The sequence below is a fragment of the Amblyraja radiata genome, chromosome 39 (genome assembly GCF_010909765.2).
Source record: "Amblyraja radiata isolate CabotCenter1 chromosome 39, sAmbRad1.1.pri, whole genome shotgun sequence".
Lineage (NCBI taxonomy): Eukaryota > Metazoa > Chordata > Chondrichthyes > Rajiformes > Rajidae > Amblyraja > Amblyraja radiata.
The window spans coordinates 7,457,658-7,477,522 of NC_045994.1; the positions used below are offsets into that span (position 1 = coordinate 7,457,658).

The window sequence follows — 19,865 nt, forward strand, 5'->3', positions numbered from 1 at the left end:
GTATTTTAAACCAGGATAGGAGAAATTAAAACAACAGAGGCTAAAGGTTTAAGATGAGACAGGAAAGATTTAATAGGATCCAGAGGGGCGTTTTTTCCAGACACAGGGTGTTGGGTATATGGAACAAGCTGCCAGGGGAGGCAGCTGGGGCAGGTATTTAACAATCTGGTCGGCATGGACCAAATTTACCACATCGGTAAATTGGGTCCAGATCTCTGTAGATCTAACAATAAATTTCATTACAAAAGAGACGATAGGATTATCTGACTGTTGATACTAATTTACAGTAACATCTAAAAAAGCAGGTGGGAAGGTGAAACAACTCTCTGTAGCGGTTCGGAACGCTGCCTCTCAGGTTACTGTCGGGACTTTTTCCGGTGATGGTTTCATTAATGAGATGCCCACCTCCCCATGGACCCATTCGCTCCCACTGCCCAACCCCATCACTCCACCCGTCACACAGCCAAATCTCATTCTTTATTTCTCATTTCAGGCCGCCCCGGGGATTGTCAGGCGGACCCTTCAGGTAACCTCGCTTAACTTTCACCGCGTTAAGAGTGCGGCTACTGAGACTGATTGTTACTGAAGACCTTTAATGCTACTTGCGAGGTGACTGCCGTCTACAGACGGAGTGACGATCAGTAATGTCCCTGAAGCGCGCAGTGTGGGGAGTCGACTCTGCTGACATGGTTCCCGGTTCCAAGCGTGTTCCCACTGCTCATCCCACTGTGGAGTCCCAGTCCGGATCTTTCACCTTTGGCGTCCAATTCCAGGAATGCCTTCACACCTCTAACACGTTTGGGTTCCATTGCCCGTCACATGAGCTTTGAGTACAGCGGGGCACTGACCCGCGCAGCTCATCAGCCGCTCTCCCGAGAATGAAAACGAACCTGCAGCTGAACTTGGAGACACAAGGAACTGTAGATGCTGGTTTATAATAAAAAACCACAGTGCTGGAGTAACTGGGTTGGACAGGCAGCATCTCAGGAGAACATGGGTGGGTGTCCGCTGAGTTACTCCAGCACTCTGTGTCCGCAGCTCACCCTGCCTGCTCGGGCGCCGCTTTCATCCCAAGAATGACCGGGTGATCCCGGTTCTCCGGACGGTTACCAGCTTACTGCATATTGTTGACACTGTTTACAGTTCATTCGGGGTCTGCCGCTCCCGTTGATCATTCCGTGGTACACGTGGACTTTGAATGGTTGGAGCTAGGGGTGGCTGGGAGCGCGGTGTGCGGGGCGCCGACTGACCCGCGGCTCATACCGGCGGCAACGTTTGTTCTTCTATTTTCTGATTTTTGTTTTCAGAAAGCGTGAAGTTGAGGCTGGTGAACGGGGGCAGTCCATGCGCCGGGAGAGTGGAGGTTCACTACAAGGGGAACTGGGGGACTGTGTATGATCGCGGCTGGGACCTGCAGGACGCGGCGGTGGTGTGTCGGGAGCTGGGCTGCGGCGCCGCGGTGAAAGCCCCGGGCCGAGCTCACTTTGGACCGGGGTCCGGACCCGTTGTGACGTATGGTGTTCAGTGCAGCGGGAGCGAGGCCGCTCTGCGGGAGTGTAAATCACAGCCATGGGGGGACATTGGCCGTCCGCACTCCCGGGATGCCGGCGTTATCTGCGAAGGTAAACATCAGCTTTTTCTCTCTTTGTTCCGCAGTTTGGTGATTTCCGGGATGCCCTGGATGTAAATGACTCGGACTGACCGCCCGCGGCGAGTGGTGTGAAATTAAATCCAGTGTCTGTCCGTTTTATTCCTGTCCAATTGGAATCAAATTTCGCTTCTGGATCTCACATTCTGGTTTTAATTAAACAAACACAACCGGGAGCATTAAATACTCTCACCCGGTACAATGACGGGGCAAGAAACACGCGGATGGAGGGACTGATTTGGTGAATCAGCGGCTGTCGGAGACTGATACATTTCTTTCCAGAGCTGTTCTGGATTATCGTTTTCCCGGGTCAACATATGTCACTGCCTTGGGAGGACGGGGGCGGGGCGGGGGGGTCGTGGTATCGGAGGTCAGCTGCGGATATCGGCAATGGGAACGGATGTGCTGAATTTGGAGCATGTTCAGAGGAGGTTTCAGAGAATGTTTCCATCGAGAACTGGGTTAACATATGATGAGTTTTAAGGCAATGGGCCTGTATTCACTAGAGTTTAGAAGGATGAAGGGGCCCTCATAGAAACTCACCAAATAGGAAAGGCCTGGGTAGCGTGAATGTGGAGAGGATTAGCGCGCATGGGAGAGCCCAGGCCCCGAGGCCACAGCCTCAGTAAAAGACGTACCTTTGGAAAGGGAAGGGGAAGAATCTCTTTCATTACAGAGTGATAAATCTGCAGAATTTATTGCCACAGACGGCTGTGGAGGCCAAGTTAATGGATAAAATTATAAAAGGACTGGACAAGCTAGATGCAGGAAAAATGTTCCCAATGTTGGGGGAGTCCAGAACCAGGGGCCACAGTCTTAGAATAAAGGGGAGGTCATTTATGACTGCGGTGAGAAAAACCTTTTTCACCCAGAGAGTTGTGTATTTATGGAATTCCCTGCCACAGAGGACAGTGGAGGCCAAATCACTGGATGAATTTAAGAGAGTTAGATAGAGCTCTAGGGGCTAGTGGAGCCAAGGGATATGGGGAGAAGTCTGGCACGGGTTATTGATAGGGGACGATCTTCCATGATCACAATGAATGGCGGTGCTGGCTCGAAGGGCCGAATGGCCTCCTCCTGCACCTATTTTCTATATTTCTATGTCTATGTTTCTAAAAGTAATTGTAATTGTCTTATAATTGTAAGGCGGGGATTGACAGATTCGTGTTGAATAAGGTTGTCAGGGGTTATGATGAGAAAGCAGGAGAAAGGGGTTGAGAGGTAAAGCTAGACCAGCCACGACTTAACGGTGAAGTAGACGTGGGCCGAATGGTATATAGTTCTTTTTTCTACAGTTTGTACTTGGAATTCGTTTAATGGGACAGGAGCAGACAGATTCACTGGGTCAGTTAGCACAGTCTTGCCTGTGGAGTTTGTTAAGTTCTGCAGGACGAAATGTTCCATAAATAATAATTATATTCGACTTGTAGGATTAGGTTTAGGTTTATCATTGTGACGTTACTGAGGAAGAGTGAAAAGCTTTGTTTTGCATGCTATGCAAACAGATCAGATACACAACGCATATTTATAATCAAATACAATATATAGTGTAAAGAGGAAGTTACAGAGAGCAGAATATAGTACTCAGCATGTTAGCGCATCGTGATAGAGGAAGGAGGAGAAGGGGAGCACAGATATCATTAGTAAGGGACTGATTTCAACGTCAGATTTGTGCTGAACTTTCAGGGATGTTTTTGTAAGTTGTCTTCATAATTGTGGCTTTCATGACTATCTTTTATATTTTTTTTCAGATCACAGAGTGCCAAGATTGGTACCCAAAGATGATCAGTGCTCGGGAAGACTGGAAGTGCTGTATGATGAAACCTGGGGAACCGTGTGTGACCTGGCCTGGGATATGGATGATGCCAATGTGGTGTGCAATCAGCTTCATTGTGGAGTCGCCGTGTCTGTTCCGAGAGGGGCTTATTTAGGAAAGGGAACGGGCCTTGTACGGAGCGATGTATTTGAATGTAAGGGTAATGAGAGAAGCCTACGGGACTGTCCGCGTTCTTTAGGAAGTCTTCATTGCAACCACACGAGCGATGTCAGTGTGATCTGTTCTGGTGAGTGCCAGCTTTAACCATATAACCATATAACAATTACAACATGGAAACAGGCTATCTCGGCCCTTCTAGTCCATGCCGAACACCTATTCTCACCTAGTCCCATCTACCTGCACTCAGACCATAACCCTCCATTCCTTTCCCGTCCATATACCTATCCAATTTATTTTTTAATGAGAAAATCGAACCTGCCTCCACCACTTCCACTGGAAGCTCATTCCACACAGCTACCACTCTCTGAATAAAGACGTTTTCCCTCATGTTACCCTTAAACATCTGTCCCTTAATTCTCAAATCATGTCCTCTTGTTTGAAACTTCCCTACTCTCAATGACCTCAAGAATAAAGACCTAACTTGTTCAACCCTTCTCTGTAATTTAGTTGCTGAAACCCAGGCACATTCTAGTAAATCTCCTCTGTACTCTCTCTATTTTGTTGACATCTTTCCTATAATTTGGCGACCAAAATTGTACACCATACTCCAGAAGTGTCCTCACAAATGCCTTGTACAATTTTAACATTACATCCCAAATTCTATACTCAATGTATTAAAGTTGTGCTAGCCTTTATAAATCTCTGATTTATAAAGGCTAGCACACCAAAAGCTTTCTTTACCATCCTATCTACATGAGATTCCACCTTCAGGGAACTATGTACAGTTATTCCTAGATACCTCTGTTCAACTGCATTCCTCAATTCGCTAGCATTTACCGTGTACGTCCTATTTTGATTTGGCCTGCCAAGATGTAGCTCCTCACACTTATCAACATTAAACTCCATGTGCTATCTTTCAGCCCACTCTTCCAAATGGCCTAAATCTCTCTGTAGACTTTGAAAATCTACTTCATTATCCACAACACCACCTATCTTAGTATCATCTGCATACTTACTAATCCAATTTACCACCCATCATCCAGATCATTGATGTACATGACAAACAACAGTGGACCCAACACAGATCCCTGAGGCATCCCACTAGTCACTGGCCTCCAACCTGACAAACAGCCATCCATCATTACTCTCTGGCATCTCCCATTCAGCCACTGTTGATTCCGTCTTGCTACTCCACTATTAATACCCAACAATTGAACCTTCTTAATGAACCTTCCATGTGGAACCTTGTCAAATGCCTTACTGAAGTCCATATAGACAACATCCACCGCTTTACCCTCATTGATTTCCCTAGTAACCTCTTCAAAAAATTCAAGAAGATTCGTCAAACATGACCTTCCAGGCATAAATCCATGTTGACTGTTCCTAATCAGATTACATATATATTATCTCTAAGTATCCTTTCCATTAATTTTCCCACCACTGACGTCAAACTAACAGGTCTATAATTGGTTGGTTTACTCTTAGAACACTTTTTAAACAATGGAATAATATGCGCAGTACGCCAATCCTTTGGCACCATTCCCGTTTCTAATGACATTTGAAATATTTCTGTCATAGCCCCTGCTATTTCTACACTAACTTCCCGCAATGTCATAGGGAATATCCTGTCAGGACCTGGAGACTTATCCACTTTTATATTTTTCAAAAGTATCAGTACTTCCTCTTCTTTGAATCTCATTGTTTCCACAGCTACTCTACTTGTTTCCCTTCCCTTTAATATCCTTCTCCTTGGTGAGTACCGAAGAACAGAAATTGTTCAATATCTTCCCCATCTCTTTTGACTCTGCAGATAGCTGTCCACTCTGACTCTCTAATGGACCAATTTTTATCCCTCGTTATCCTTTTGCTATTAATATAGCTGTAGAAACCCTTTGGAAACAAATTATTAATAAACACTCATTATACTTGGAAGATAGGGATGAGATCTCGCCATCTACTTTCATCATTGGGGTGATGAAATGCTGGAATATAATTGAGCAGTGCACGATTTTGATGTGATATTGGCAAACGCATTAACTGGCTAAAATAATTTGAATAATTTCCTATAGTTCAACATTATTTTGCGTTTACAATGTGGAGTTCAGAAGGAGGAAATTAACAGTATATTTAGATGGTGAAATCCATGCGATGCAACATCTATTGTCCAATTAATCCGAATCAAAAATTACCCTAGAGTAAAATAATTAGAGTTGTTTATAAACAAATGTACTTATTCACTGAAACCTTTGAGCATTTTGAGTGGAAAGACAGTTCACTGCAGGAAGGAAAACCATGGACGGCTTTAGATGTAAAGGATTACACATAGAAAAGTACAAGCAAGGATCCTGGCACTGGGGTGGTGATGGGGGTGGGGGGGGTGGGGGGGGGGTGCGGGGGTCATATGATCCTATTATAAATGGGGAACCAATTAGTGCATTAGAAAATAACGCAGTGAACGATTACTTCCCATTAGCATTTACAATAAGCTGGTCTGTTAAACGTAACATATTCCATTTTGCTAATGCCATGACGCAAGGTGTTGGCAGAAGGAACAGCAGACGCTGGTTTACAGTAAAATACACAAAATGCTGGAGTAGGTCAGTGGGTCAGGCCGCAACTCCTGTGGAAATGGATAGGCGAGGTCTCAGGTCTGGGCTCTTCAAGCAAAAGAAGGGTTCCGACCCAAAACGTCACATATCCATGTTGTGACTTTATTCTGGTGAACGCTCCAAAGCCGCAAGTATTCCAGATGAGATCTGAATTTATTTGGTCAGGACTTTAAACTAAATAATTGGAAACTGACGATCCCGATTTGCCGAGTTGAAGACCGTAACCATTCACTGTGTGTATTGAAATATCACCACGCGCACACACTTTAGAAGGTGGCCGCTTAAAAAATGAGAAAAATAAACAAATAATTTCTAACTTTTAATATTTTCCTCTATTATTATTGTGTATTTAACTGTCATTTTGTCCCATAAAAACAGGGAACCATGGCCCACGACTGGTGGGTGGGAAGGATAGATGCTCTGGCCGGGTGGAGGTTCTACACGGAGACGAGTGGGGGACAGTTTGCGATCAGTACTTTAGCTTGCTTGATGCCGGCGTGGTCTGTGAACACCTACAGTGCGGTGCAGTGGCCACAACTCCCGGAGTTACTCACTTTGGCCGAGGAACCGGCCTCGTGTGGAAGGAGAACTACCACTGTCAGGGGAACGAGTCCCGATTAGTTGATTGTCCAGTCTTACCCAGGGCTCAGATGAGTTGCTCACACGGAAACGACGTCGGTCTCATCTGCTCAGGTGAGTCACCAAATGTCCTTGAACTGAAAAACAGAGTTGCCCAGTGGTAGAGATGTTTACACGGTGACTCTTTTAACCATTGAAAACATCTGCTGTTTCCTGACGACCATCTTTATTTTCTTTTTAGAAGGATACTTTCAAGAGAGAGCTAGATAGAGTTGATAAACAAGCGGAGTCAGGGGATTGTTACACCTAAGGTACTGGAAGAGAGAAGGTGGGAGACAGTGAGAAAGGGAGGGAAGCATGGAATGCCAACGTCCCTGGGTGTTGTACCTCTTGTGAACAGGTTCACCCACTTAGAAGCTGTCGGGACAGAAGAGGTGTTTACACTGGGCGGCGGACTGGCTTGTGATGCGAATAGGGCTGTTGAGCCAGAACCAAAAAGGCCTAAGGCAGGCAACGCCATTGTAGTGGGAGACTCCATTTTGAGAGGTACGGACAAGGGTTTCTGCGGCAACAGACGGGATGCGAGGATGGTGTGCTGCCTTCCTGGTGCCAGGATCCAGGATGTCACGGACAGAGTGCAGAAAATCCTCAAGCGCGAAGGTGAACATCCGGAAGTGGTAGTGCATGTCGGCACAAACGGTGTCGGAAAGAAGGGGATGAATATTCTGCAGCGTGACTTTAGAGAGCTCGGAAAAATGCTGAAAAGCAGGACCTCCAGGGTTGTTATCTCCGGTTTGCTTCCAGTTCCTCGTGCTGGCGAGAGCAGGAACAGGGAGATACGGGACCTGAACGTGTGGCTGAGGAACTGGTGCACGGGGCAGGGATTTAGATTCTTAGATCACTGGGATCTGTTTTGGGGTAAGGGGGAACTGTACAAAAGGGACGGATTGCATCTTAACAGGTGTGGGATCAGCATTCTGGCAGGCAGGTTTGCCACTGCTACACGGGTGGTTTTAAACTGAATAAGGGTGGTGGGGTGTCGAATGGGATAGTGGAGGATGAAGTTAAAGGGACAGGGTTTCTTATATGTGTGAGTGTAGAGAAAGAGGGGGTGTAAAATGAGGGTAGAAGCAATAGGTAGCAAGGTGAAAAGTAAAAGTGGCAGGCCGGAACATCCAGGGCAAAAATCAAAAAGGGCCACTTTTTAGCATAATAGTATAAGGGGTAAGAGTGTTGTAAAAACAAGCCTGAAGGCTTTGTGTCTCAATGCAAGGAGCATTCGTAATAAGGTGGATGAGTTGAATGTGCAGATAGCTATTAATGACTATGATATAGTTGGGATCACGGAGACATGGCTCCAGGGTGACCAAGGCTGGGAGCTCAACATCCAGGGATATTCAATATTCAGGAGGGATAGACAGAAAGGGAAAGGAGGTGGGGTAGCGTTGCTAGTTAGATAGCAGATTAACGCAATAGAAAGGAAGGACATTAGCTTTGAGGATGTGGAATCGATATGGGCAGAGCTGCGAAACACTAAGGGGCAGAAAACGCTAGTGGGAGTTGTGTACAGGCCACCTAACAGTAGTAGTGGAGTTGGGGATGGCATCAAACAGGAAATTAGAAATGCGTGCAACAAAGGTAAAACAGTTATAATGGGTGACTTCAATCTACATATAGATTGGGTGAATCAAATTGGCAAGGGTGCTGCGGAAGAGGATTTCTTGGAATGTATGCGGGATAGTTTTCTAAACCAACATGTAGAGGAACCAACGAGAGAGCAGGCTATTCTAGACTGGGTATTGAGTAATGAGGAAGGGTTAGTTAGCAGTCTTGTTGTGCGTGGCCCCTTGGGCAAGAGTGACCATAATATGGTTGAGTTCTTCATTAGGATGGAGAGTGACATCGTTAATTCAGAAACAAGGGTCCTGAACTTAAAGAAAGGTAACTTTGAGGGTATGAGACGTGAATTGGCCAAGATAGACCGGCGATTGATTCTTAATGGGTTGACGGTGGATATGCAATGGAAGGCATTTAAAGACTGCATGGATGAACTACAACAATTGTTCATCCCAGTTTGGCAAAAAAATAAATCAGGGAAGGTAGTGCATCCGTGGATAACAAGGGAAATCAGGGATAGTACCAAAGCAAAAGATGAAGCGTACAAATTAGCCAGGAAAAGCAGCCTACCAGAGGACTGGGAGAAATTCAGAGACCAGCAGAGGAGGACAAAGGGCTTAATTAGGAAAGGGAAAATAGATTATGAAAGAAAACTGGCAGGGAACATAAAAACTGACTGCAAAAGCTTTTATAGATATGTGAAGAGAAAAAGATTAGTTAAAACAAATGTAGGTCCCTTGCAGTCAGAAACGGGTGAATTGATCATGGGGAACAAGGACATGGCAGACCAATTGAATAACTACTTTGGTTCTGTCTTCACTAAGGAAGACATAAATAATCTGCCGGAAATAGCAGGGGACCGGGGGTCAAATGAGATGGAGGAACTGAGTGAAATCCAGGTTAGCCGGGAAGTGGTGTTAGGTAAATTGAATGGATTAAAGGCCGATAAATCCCCAGGGCCAGATAGGCTGCATCCTAGAGTACTTAAGGAAGTAGCCCCAGAAATAGTGGATGCATTAGTGATAATTTTTCAAAACTCTTTAGATTCTGGAGTAGTTCCTGAGGATTGGAGGGTAGCTAATGTAACACCACTTTTTAAAAAGAGAGCGAGAGAGAAAACGGGGAATTACAGACCAGTTAGTCTAACGTCGGTAGTGGGGAAGCTGCTAGAATCAGTTATTAAAGATGGGATAGCAGCATATTTGGAAAGTGGTGAAATCATTGGACAAAGTCAGCATGGATTTATGAAGGGTAAATCATGTCTGACGAATCTTATAGAATTTTTCGAGGATGTAACTAGTAGAGTGGATAAGGGAGAACCAGTGGATGTGTTATATCTGGACTTTCAGAAGGCTTTCGACAAGGTCCCACAAGGTCCCACAAGAGATTAGTTTACAAACTTAAAGCATACGGTATTGGGGGTTCAGTATTGATGTGGATAGAGAACTGGCTGGCAGACAGGAAGCAAAGAGTAGGATTAAACGGGTCCTTTTCACAATGGCAGGCAGTAACTAGTGGGGTACCACAAGGCTCAGTTCTGGGACCCCAGCTATTTACGATATATATTAATGATTTGGACGAGGGAATTGAATGCAACATCTCCAAGTTTGCGGATGACACGAAGCTGGGGGGCAGTGTTAGCTGTGAGGAGGATGCTTGGAGGCTGCAAGGTGACTTGGATAGGCTGGGTGAGTGGGCAAATGCATGGCAGATGCAGTATAATGTGGATAAATGTGAGGTTATCCTCTTTGGTGGCAAAAACAGGAAAGTAGATTATTATCTGAATGGTGGCCGATTAGGAAAGGGGGAGATGCAACGAGACCTGGGTGTCATGGTACACCAGTCATTAAAAGTAGGCATGCAGGTGCAGCAGGCAGTGAAGAATGCGAATGGTATGTTAGCATTCATAGCAAAAGGATTGGGTATAGGAGCAGGGAGGTTCTACTGCAGTTGTACAGGGTCTTGGTGAGACCACACCTGGAGTATTGCGTACAGTTTTGGTCTCCTAATCAGAGGAAAGACATTCTTGCCATAGAGGGAGTACAGAGAAGGTTCACCAGACTGATTACTGGGATGTCAGGACTTTCATATGAAGAAAGACTGGATAGACTCGGTTTGTACTCGCTAGAATTTAGAAGATTGAGGGGGGATCTTATAGAAACGTACAACATTCTTTTTTTTTTCTTTTTTTAATTTATTTATTAGAAGTAGACATATTATAAAATGTAGTTACATATTATAGTAAAAAAACTTTTCATATACATCAGTCATACATTATTAAAATTTTCCATTATCAATTACTTCTGCTTCTAGTGTTTTTATTTTTTATAGAAAGAGGGAAAAAGAGAGGGTAGAAAGTTACAAATAAAAAAGAAAGCAAAAAAAACACAACAGAAAAACAAGGGAGGTGGAATGGGTTACCTGTAATACGTCAATGGAGATAGGTTCGTAGGTTATAAAGTATAGCTTTTCATCTGTTCCTGAGTTCAAGTTTCAGTTGGGTCCTCGTGCTGTGCCAACCTATCCCTTCAGATAGTTAATGAATGGAGCCCAAATTTTATGGAAAAGATCTTGTTTGTCCATTAGGACAAGTCTAATTCTTTCTAAGTATAGGGTCTCCGACATTTCCGTAATCCACATTTTAATTGTGGGGGTTGTAGGGCCTTTCCAAAATTTTAATATTAATTTTTTCCCGGTTATTATACTGTAATTGAGGAAATTTCTTTGGTTTGTTGTGAGTGTTAAGCTTTGTTCTGATATTCCAAGTATTATTAATTTTGTGTCTGGGTCCAGTTTTGTATTAATAACTTCTGAAGTTATTTCAAAAATATCAGTCCAGAAATGTTTAAGTTTTATACAGTTTGCAAACGTATGTGTTAAATTAGCCTCTAGATGTAGACATTTATCACAATAGGAGAGATTTGTGGGAAGATTCTATTTAGTTTTATTTTAGAGTAGTGTAGTCTATGTAAGACCTTGAATTGTATTAAAGTATGTCTGGCATTTAATGAACATTGATGTATTTGTTGTAAACTTTCTTCCCACATATCTTTCGTGATAGGGTGACCTATTTCATTTTCCCATTTGTATCTATATGGTTCGGTCGGTGGTACCTCGTTGTTTAGTAGGGTGTTATAAATATAAGCTATTAGTTTTTCAGTATTAGGATGGTTGTTCAAACATTCATCAAGAATTTCTGATTCCCTATTCCTGTAGACTTGTGTATTAGATTTAACATAATCTCTAATTTGTAGATATCTGAAGAAATTATTTGAGTGCAGTCCATAATTCTGTTGTAACTCTTGAAATGAAAGAAAAGTACCTTTCCCATAAAGATGTCCTATATTTTTGATTCCATAATTTTTCCATTGTGTGAAACCTTTATCCATAAAGGATGATTTGAATAAAGGATTATTTACAATGGGAAGGCAGAGTGGTATATTATTCAATTTTAAATCTTTTTTTATTTGTTTCCAAATTCGTATTCCACTATGTATTATGGGGTTTTCTTTATAGGTTTTTTTGTGCAGTTTTGTGGGGGCAAATATGATCGGTCCAATTTCAAAAGGTAGACAGACTTCCTTTTCCATCATTAGCCAATCTGGTTGTTGATCCATTTCTTCCAGCCAGAAATTCATGTTTTTAATATGGACTGCCCTAAAATAAAATAAGAAATTTGGCAAAGCCAGACCTCCATTTATCTTTGACTTACATAAATGTTTTTTACTTATTCTATGATTCTTATAATCCCAGACAAAACTTGTAACAATGGAATCGACTTTTTTGAAAAAAGTTTTTGGGATATATATCGGAATTAATTGAAGTAGGTACAGCAGTTGCGGTAAAAAAATCATTTTTATAGCATTAATTCTCCCAAGCATAGAAATGGGGAGTGTTTTCCAGTATTGAATATTCTTATGTAGTTTATTCAGTAAGGGTGGGAAATTTAGTTTAAATAAAGAGGTATATGTCTTAGTTACATAGATTCCTAAGTATTTACATTTATCTTTAACTATTTTAAAAGGGGATTGTTGTATTATATGTAAATTGAATTTTGTTATTGGCATGATTTCGCTTTTATTCCAATTAATTCTATATCCCGAAAACTGACCAAATTGAGTTATTAGATTTAATAGGTTTGGAATACTAGTTTCTAATTTTGTAATATATATTAGTATATCATCTGCATATAAGGAGATTTTATTCCTTGTGTCTCTAGTATTGTATCCAAATATTCCTGGATGGTTTCTAACGCTTTCTGCTAGGGGTTCGATTGCAAAAGCAAATAATAGTGGGGATAGTGAGCATCCTTGTCTACAGCCTCTAGAGAGATTAAATTTAGTTGATAACATTTTGTTTGTTAATATTCTGGCTGTTGGATTAGAATATAACAATTTAACCCATGTACAGTACTTCTCTCCTAGTTGAAATTTTTCCATCACCGAAAATAAATATGGCCATTCTACCTGGTCAAATGCTTTTTCAGCATCTAACGAGATAATTGCTAGCTCTGCGCTAGGGATTCTATTGGAGTATATAATATTAAATAATCTTCTCAGATTATAAAATGAATACCGTTTGGGGATAAACCCTGTTTGGTCGGGATGTATTAATTTGCTGATCACTAAGCTCAATCTATTAGATAGAATTTTAGTTAATATTTTCTGATCAGTATTTAAGAGGGCTATAGCTCTGTATGAACCTGGGTCTTCAAGATCCTTGTCCGTTTTTGGTATAAGTATGATTGTAGATTCATTTAGAGTTTCTGGGAGTTTCTGTTGAGTATAAGCATATTTGTACATTGTCTGTAGGCGTGGGGAAAGCAAATCATAATTTTTTTTATAAAATTCAGAATTTAGACCATCGGGTCCTGCAGACTTTCCGTTTTTTAAGGATTTTATTGATTCTTCAATGTATTTTATCGTAATTTCAGCCCCTAGCAATTCTCTCTCTTTCTGATCTAGACCCGCAAACTTACAATTCTGTAAAAATGTTTCCATTCCCATTGATTGTTCTGTTATTTTAGATGAATACAATTTTTGGTAGTATTGTAGAAATCTATCATTAATATCTTTAGGCAGTGTTAATGTTTCTCCCTTGTCTGTTCTAATTTTGTATATTGTTTTTTCCCCATCCAATTTGCGAAGTTGACGCGCTAATAGTTTTTGTGGTTTGTCGCCAAATTCAAAATTTAATTGTTTTGTATGTTGATAAAGTTTTATAACTTGGTCTGAATATATCTTGTTTAATTTATATTTCAATACTGCAATTTTATTGTGTTTTATCGTGGATGGTGCTGCTGCATTTTCTGTGTCTAATTGCTTTATTTCCATTTCCAGTTTCTGTTGTTTGGCCCTATTCTCTTTATTAAAAAATGATTGGGAAGAAATTAATGCTCCTCGTACAAATGCTTTAAATGTTTCCCAAAGAAGGGAAGCAGAGATTTCAGGGCTATCGTTAGCCTCAAAAAACATTTTAATCTGTTTTACTAGGTATTCATTACATGACTTATCTTTTAAGATTTGGGGATTAAATCTCCATTGTGACTGTGTCTCTGCCATTCCGTTTACTTTGATCATAAATGTTAATGGAGCATGGTCTGAGATTATGATGTTATGATATTGTGAGTTATAGGTAAATGGGATAAGTTTTGAATCTACTAAAAAATAGTCTATCCTTGAGTAAGTTTTATGTACTGGTGAGTAAAATGAATATTCTCGGCCCGATGGATTTTCAATTCTCCAAACGTCCTTAATATTAGTAGTATTAATGTATGAATTTAAAAATTCACTTGATCGAGATTTTAGTTTTCTTTGAGTTGATGATCTATCCAGACAAGCATCCAATGTGCAATTTACATCTCCACCGATTATTAAGTTTTGTTGTGTACCTTCCGGGATTTTGTTATGAATTCTCTTAAAAAACAGAGGGCTATCAAAATTTGGTCCATACACATTGAGGAGAGTCACCTTTTTTAAGTATAACTCCCCTATTATCACAATATATCTGCCTTCAATGTCTTCTATCGTTGATATATGTTTAAAGGGTATACCTTTACGAATTAATATTGCAACACCTCTAGATTTATGTGAGAATGAAGAGTGGTACGCTTTAGCAATCCATTTTGCTTTCAATCTGTGTTGTGCTTCCTTTTTAAGATGTGTCTCCTGGAGAAATATTATATCCGTTTTCAATGATTTTAAATGAGCTAACACTTTGCCTCTCTTGATAGGTTCATTAATTCCCTTAACATTCCAACTACAGAATTTAATTCCCTCACCCCCAATTTTTATATTCATGTCTTGCATCTTGTGATTAAGTGGTAGAGCAGATGATTCAGCACACTCAACCCTACCTTATACTTGAACATCAGGTAGATGAATTTTAGGTCACGTCTGTTTTCCAACCGAACATATCTCCTTAAATAAAATATGCAATTCCATTCCAAATACAAAATATAATATGATATAAGATTAAAAAAAAGGTGATAGCAAATAGGGTTAGTAAAGTGTGGAAAGTAAAAAAGAAAAGCACTACAACTACAATTAGTGCAGTTAGTGATAGCCACCCTAATGTGGCTAAGCATCTATGGACTTCCGTAGCTTTTGGTTTATAAAAATACTAGCTCCGTACTTTCTTTGAAAGGAAAGGAAAGTTTCCAATTCGATGCATACAATTTGTGGGGGGGAAAGAAATATTGATTATATTCCATTAATGGTATAATTAGTAGTCTTAAATTGAAATGTTAGTTTTGTATAATATAAACATTTATCAAAGAATAATCAAAAACGAAAACATCAGAGAGAGAGCCACCATACATTTCTCATTATAAAATACTTGAATCACACTTTACTTATATTTCATACTTTTAGTTAATTCTTAAATAATCTAAATAATCTTATTATCATTAGTTAGTGTTAGTTAATATTCTTGATTATTAATAGTTGTTAGAGGTTAGTACTAGAATGTTAGTATTATATATCCGTTGCAGGATATTTACCCAATTCTTATTGCGAATTTTAGGCAACTCTTAAATATAATAGTTTAAAGTTTAGAGTTCCATATCTTCTCTGCGAGATAGCAGTATCCAGGTAGGTGTTAAGTGTTGAATATTTTTCAACCTTCGATCTTGTCCTCGATGTTCTTGGCAAATTCAAATGCATCCGTGTGCTTGATGAAGAAGTATTCCTTCTTCTCGTAACTGACTCTTAGTGTTGCGGGGTATAACAGTCCATATCTCAGATTCTTTATATTCTTCAGTATTCTTCTTGTTTCTGTGAACAACGCTCTTTTCTTAGCAACTTCCACAGGATAATCTCTGAATACGCTAATCTTGTCTCCTTCATATACAAGATTTCTGCTTTTGCCAATTTTCCTCATCATGTCATCCAATACATGGTCATATTGGACCTTTACTATCATTATTCGTGCTCGGTCGCCCACCTTTGGGGGACGTCTCGGCACTCTTATACTCACTAGAATTTAGAAGATTGAGGGGAGATCTTATAGAAACTTACAACATTCTTAAGGGGTTCGACAGGCTAGATGCAGGAAGATTGTTCCCGATGTTGGGGAAGTCCAGAACAAGGGGTCACAGTTTAAGGATAAAGGGGAAATCTTTTAGGACCGAGATGAGGAAAACCTTTTTCACACGGAGAGTGGTGAATCTGTGGAATTCTTTCCCTCAGAAGGTAGTTGAGGCCAGTTCATTGGCTATATTTAAGAGGGAGTTAGATGTGGCCCTTGTGGCTAAAGGGATCAGGGGGTATGGAGAGAAGGCAGGTACAGGATACTGAGTTGGATGATCAGCCATGATCACAATGTTTGGCGGGCTGGCTCGATGGGCCGAATGGCCTACTGCTGGATCTATTGTCTATTATCTTCAGGTGCCGTCTTTCCCTTCCCCCACTGATGGAATACAGGGGCCAATTGTTATCCAACGTTGTCATACATCGATAGGGTGAATTTGAGTATGCAGTGCAGAATTCTGCAGTTCATAAAATTGTTTCTATGGGTAGTAACTGAGAGAATGTAGCTAGTAAACAGTAAGGATAGTACAACGGATAATAACTGTTTATTAAGGAGTGAGAAGGATGGCGATTTGTACAGTCGGGTTCTAATTCTCGGTCCACTGCTACAATACACAGATATAAATTAGTTACATCAGCTGTAGAGATCTGAGATAGAGGCTGAAGGAAGAATGCGATATCAAATTTAAAGTGGCTGAGTGGTTCTTTCAAGAGCTAGACCCTAAAAGCAGGAGTAACTCAGCGGGTCAGACAGTGTCAGAAAGGTAATAGGTGACGTTTCTGGTCGAGACCCTTCTTCAGTCATCTATTGCTTTTCACCAGAGATGCGATCTGACCCGCTGAGTCACTTCAGCTTTGTGTGTCTAACTTCGGTTTAAACCAGCATCTGCAATATGGAATGAGAAATGGGAAAATCATTTTTTCATGATATTGGAATTGTTCCAGGAATGCATTTATTTACTAAAAGAGAACAAAGTTAAAGCGAGACTTCAAAAGACCCCGCCTACACGAGGAACAGGCGATGGACTGGTCTCAGCTTGCCTATTGCAATCAGTTTAGATCAATGCATGAGCTGGTGCTTATCATTTATTCAACAACCAGTTTATTCCTTGTTACTGGGCCCATTTCTCTTGGTGAGGCCCATAGGTTTCTCGGCATTGTTTTATGTAGACGTAGACAGGATGTTTCTATGCTGTTTATCTGCCAATGTGACATGTGGGCAATTGATGCAGAAAATAATCCTTAAAACTAATAGCTGACCAGGTAAATGTTGAGAAGTTATGGAATATGTTTGATCAGTTGAACGGTTTAACCCAACATGTTTTGTATTCTAGATGAAATCTGGTCTCTGAGATTGAGCAATGGGGGCAGCCGCTGCGACGGCCGAGTGGAGGTTTACCACAATGGTAGATGGGGGAGAGTGCAGGATAGCGCCTGGAACATCAATGATTCCAACGTGGTCTGCAGAGAGTTGGGCTGCGGCTCCGCCATATTCGCCTACAACTCCTCAAGGTACGGAGAGAGTGAGCTGCCCGTGTGGGTGAACAACGTTCACTGTGAAGGAAACGAGTCGCAGCTCCGATATTGCAGCACATTTACACTGAATCAGACATCCAACGACAGCATCGGTGTTGGAGTCCTGTGCTCAGGTGAATATTGACATAAAGATTCAAATTAGACATTATAATGATTGTTTGTGACTCTAGCAAAATTTCGAGTTGTATCGGCATTTCTGCCATCTGGGTTTTCGACGTCAATTGGGACAGCACGGAAAGTGAAGAAGCTTTATTTCTCCGTTCTGGTCAATCTAATCAAAGGTCCGAATTAACATTTCTTAATTTACCAACTTAAATCGTTTGTTGACAAATATTTATATTACACACCTGTATATATATATATATATATATATATATATATATATATATATATATATATATATATATATATATATATATATATATATATATATATATATATATATATATATATATGTGTGTGTGTGTGTGTGTGTGTGTTTGTGTGTGAATATAATATATACGCACACATAAGCTAACACACATTGATACGTTAACCTGGAGAAACTTATAATATCGTTTAAAGATACAACATGTAGACAGGCCCTTCGGCCCATCGAGTCCACCCAAAGATTGATTACCCATTTGGGTGTAAAGTGGGAGGTTGTCAACGTATCGAGATTGTCCACGTATACTATGGGCCCTCTCCATTACCATCAGGTCCAGGGAGCAGGCGATGGTGAGTGTGAGGGTCCGTGTGTGAGAGAGGTCTGGACAAGAAACACTTCCATGTGGTGTGGAACAACACGGGGTACCTTTCCGAGGGATAGCATAGAAGGCGCGGCCGAATGTGAGGTGATGGGTGTACATTGCAATTGTGTGATTAACCCCCTTGTATTTGTTCAACAGACCATCTCCAATTACGGCTGTCTGGGGGTGGAAGTACATGTGCTGGACTAGTGGAGATTTATTACAATGGGTCTTGGGGCACAGTTTGTGATGACTCCTGGGATCTGGACGACGCTAACGTGGTCTGCGGGCAGCTAGGTTGCGGATATGCTGTGGAAGATAAAATTCCGGGATTCTGTGGACGAAGTAAAGGCCAAATTTGGTTGGATGAAGTAAGATGCTCGGGTAACGAATCATACCTCTGGAACTGTTCCTCCGCACCGTGGGGTCGGCACGATTGCAGTCATAAGGAAGATGTGACAGTGAAGTGTTCTGGTAAGGATACGTTCGGTCTGCTGATTCTCTGCAGCTTATAGTGGGAACCTTCATTCCAGAGATGTATTCAATGGTTTATCGCAAACATCTCGTTGATGGAATAAAGAATAAAGGGGGGGGACATGACTTGATAGATAAGTTGAACTTATGATTTTTGTCTTCACCCAATCTGTTCCCAACTGCCAGTCCCTGTTGAGTTTTTCCAGCGACATCTGTTTTTGTTGAATCAGATCTTTCTCATACGTCTTTGTTGCTATCTGCGGGATGGATACATTATGATGACCTGTATATCTCCTCTTCCCTTCACAGAACACAAAGAGATGCGCCTGGTGAACGGAGGCCGGCGGTGTGAAGGGAGAGTGGAAGTTTGGTACAACGGGATATGGGGAACAGTGTGCTCCGTGAAGCTCTATAGAGTGGAGGCGGAAGTGATCTGTAAACAATTAGAATGTGGACCCCTCGAATATATTGAATATGACGCCAGGAAATATGGACAAGGTTCTGGGCCCATATGGATCGATGAGATGAAATGTAGCTCGCACGAGTCAGCCCTTTGGCAGTGCCAGTTTGACCCTTGGGGGCAACACAACTGTGACCACAGGGAGGATGCAGGCGTTTCATGTAAAGGTAACACAGGAAAGTCAGCATACGATGGCAGATTAAACACGCGCGTAAATCCGTCAACATTTCACTCTTCTCAACAGATGCTGAAATGCCGGAGACAACCCGCGGGAAAGACTGCGACGGAGGAAATGAATCTAAATCTCGCCGTTTACCAGGCGAGTCATTCTACTACTTATGCCATCAGCGTGACGTCAACCCCGGATGTTTGATGAATGAGTGATCAACTAAATAGCTGAGAACCCTCAACAACTTCTCTTTTAACTTATCTCATGAACTTCTCGTTAAACCTGTAGCCATGGGTCCTTGCATGGATCCCAGCTATGTCTGCCTTTTGATTCAAGTACTGTGAACAGTCCTTCTTCCAAACGTGTCCAGACATAATTCCCCAAACTCATTCTTCGCTCCCTCGACATGCAATATACCACCCACATACCCTCCCCCCCCCCCCCCATGGCTCATCAGACCGTTTCCACATTTATCCTTTCCTCTGGATTCATATTTCATTCTCGTCATTTCTTATATTACAGCCTTTTGTCCTCTTTTCATATCTAACCTTTGTGCACCCATCTGTCAATGAACACCCCC

General features: G+C 41.5%; 1 protein-coding gene and 1 long non-coding RNA gene across 2 annotated transcripts in view; both read left to right on the forward strand.

The window, feature by feature from the left end:
* LOC116967486 overlaps positions 1 to 3,561 on the forward strand; it is a 45,730-nt gene extending 42,169 nt beyond the window's left edge. The window contains exons 4-5 of the long non-coding RNA XR_004410232.1: positions 2,556 to 2,559; positions 3,407 to 3,561. This is a non-coding gene — a long non-coding RNA (uncharacterized LOC116967486). The remainder of the gene's footprint in view (positions 1 to 2,555; positions 2,560 to 3,406) is intronic.
* LOC116967312 (deleted in malignant brain tumors 1 protein-like) overlaps positions 1 to 19,865 on the forward strand; it is a gene marked incomplete at its 5' end in the record, with an annotated part of 96,221 nt that overhangs the window by 69,378 nt on the left and 6,978 nt on the right. The window contains 7 exons of the mRNA XM_033013813.1: positions 494 to 526; positions 1,308 to 1,622; positions 3,400 to 3,618; positions 17,253 to 17,567; positions 18,342 to 18,656; positions 18,966 to 19,283; positions 19,361 to 19,435. Of these exons, the coding sequence (XP_032869704.1) occupies positions 494 to 526; positions 1,308 to 1,622; positions 3,400 to 3,618; positions 17,253 to 17,567; positions 18,342 to 18,656; positions 18,966 to 19,283; positions 19,361 to 19,435 (1,590 nt within the window). The remainder of the gene's footprint in view (positions 1 to 493; positions 527 to 1,307; positions 1,623 to 3,399; positions 3,619 to 17,252; positions 17,568 to 18,341; positions 18,657 to 18,965; positions 19,284 to 19,360; positions 19,436 to 19,865) is intronic.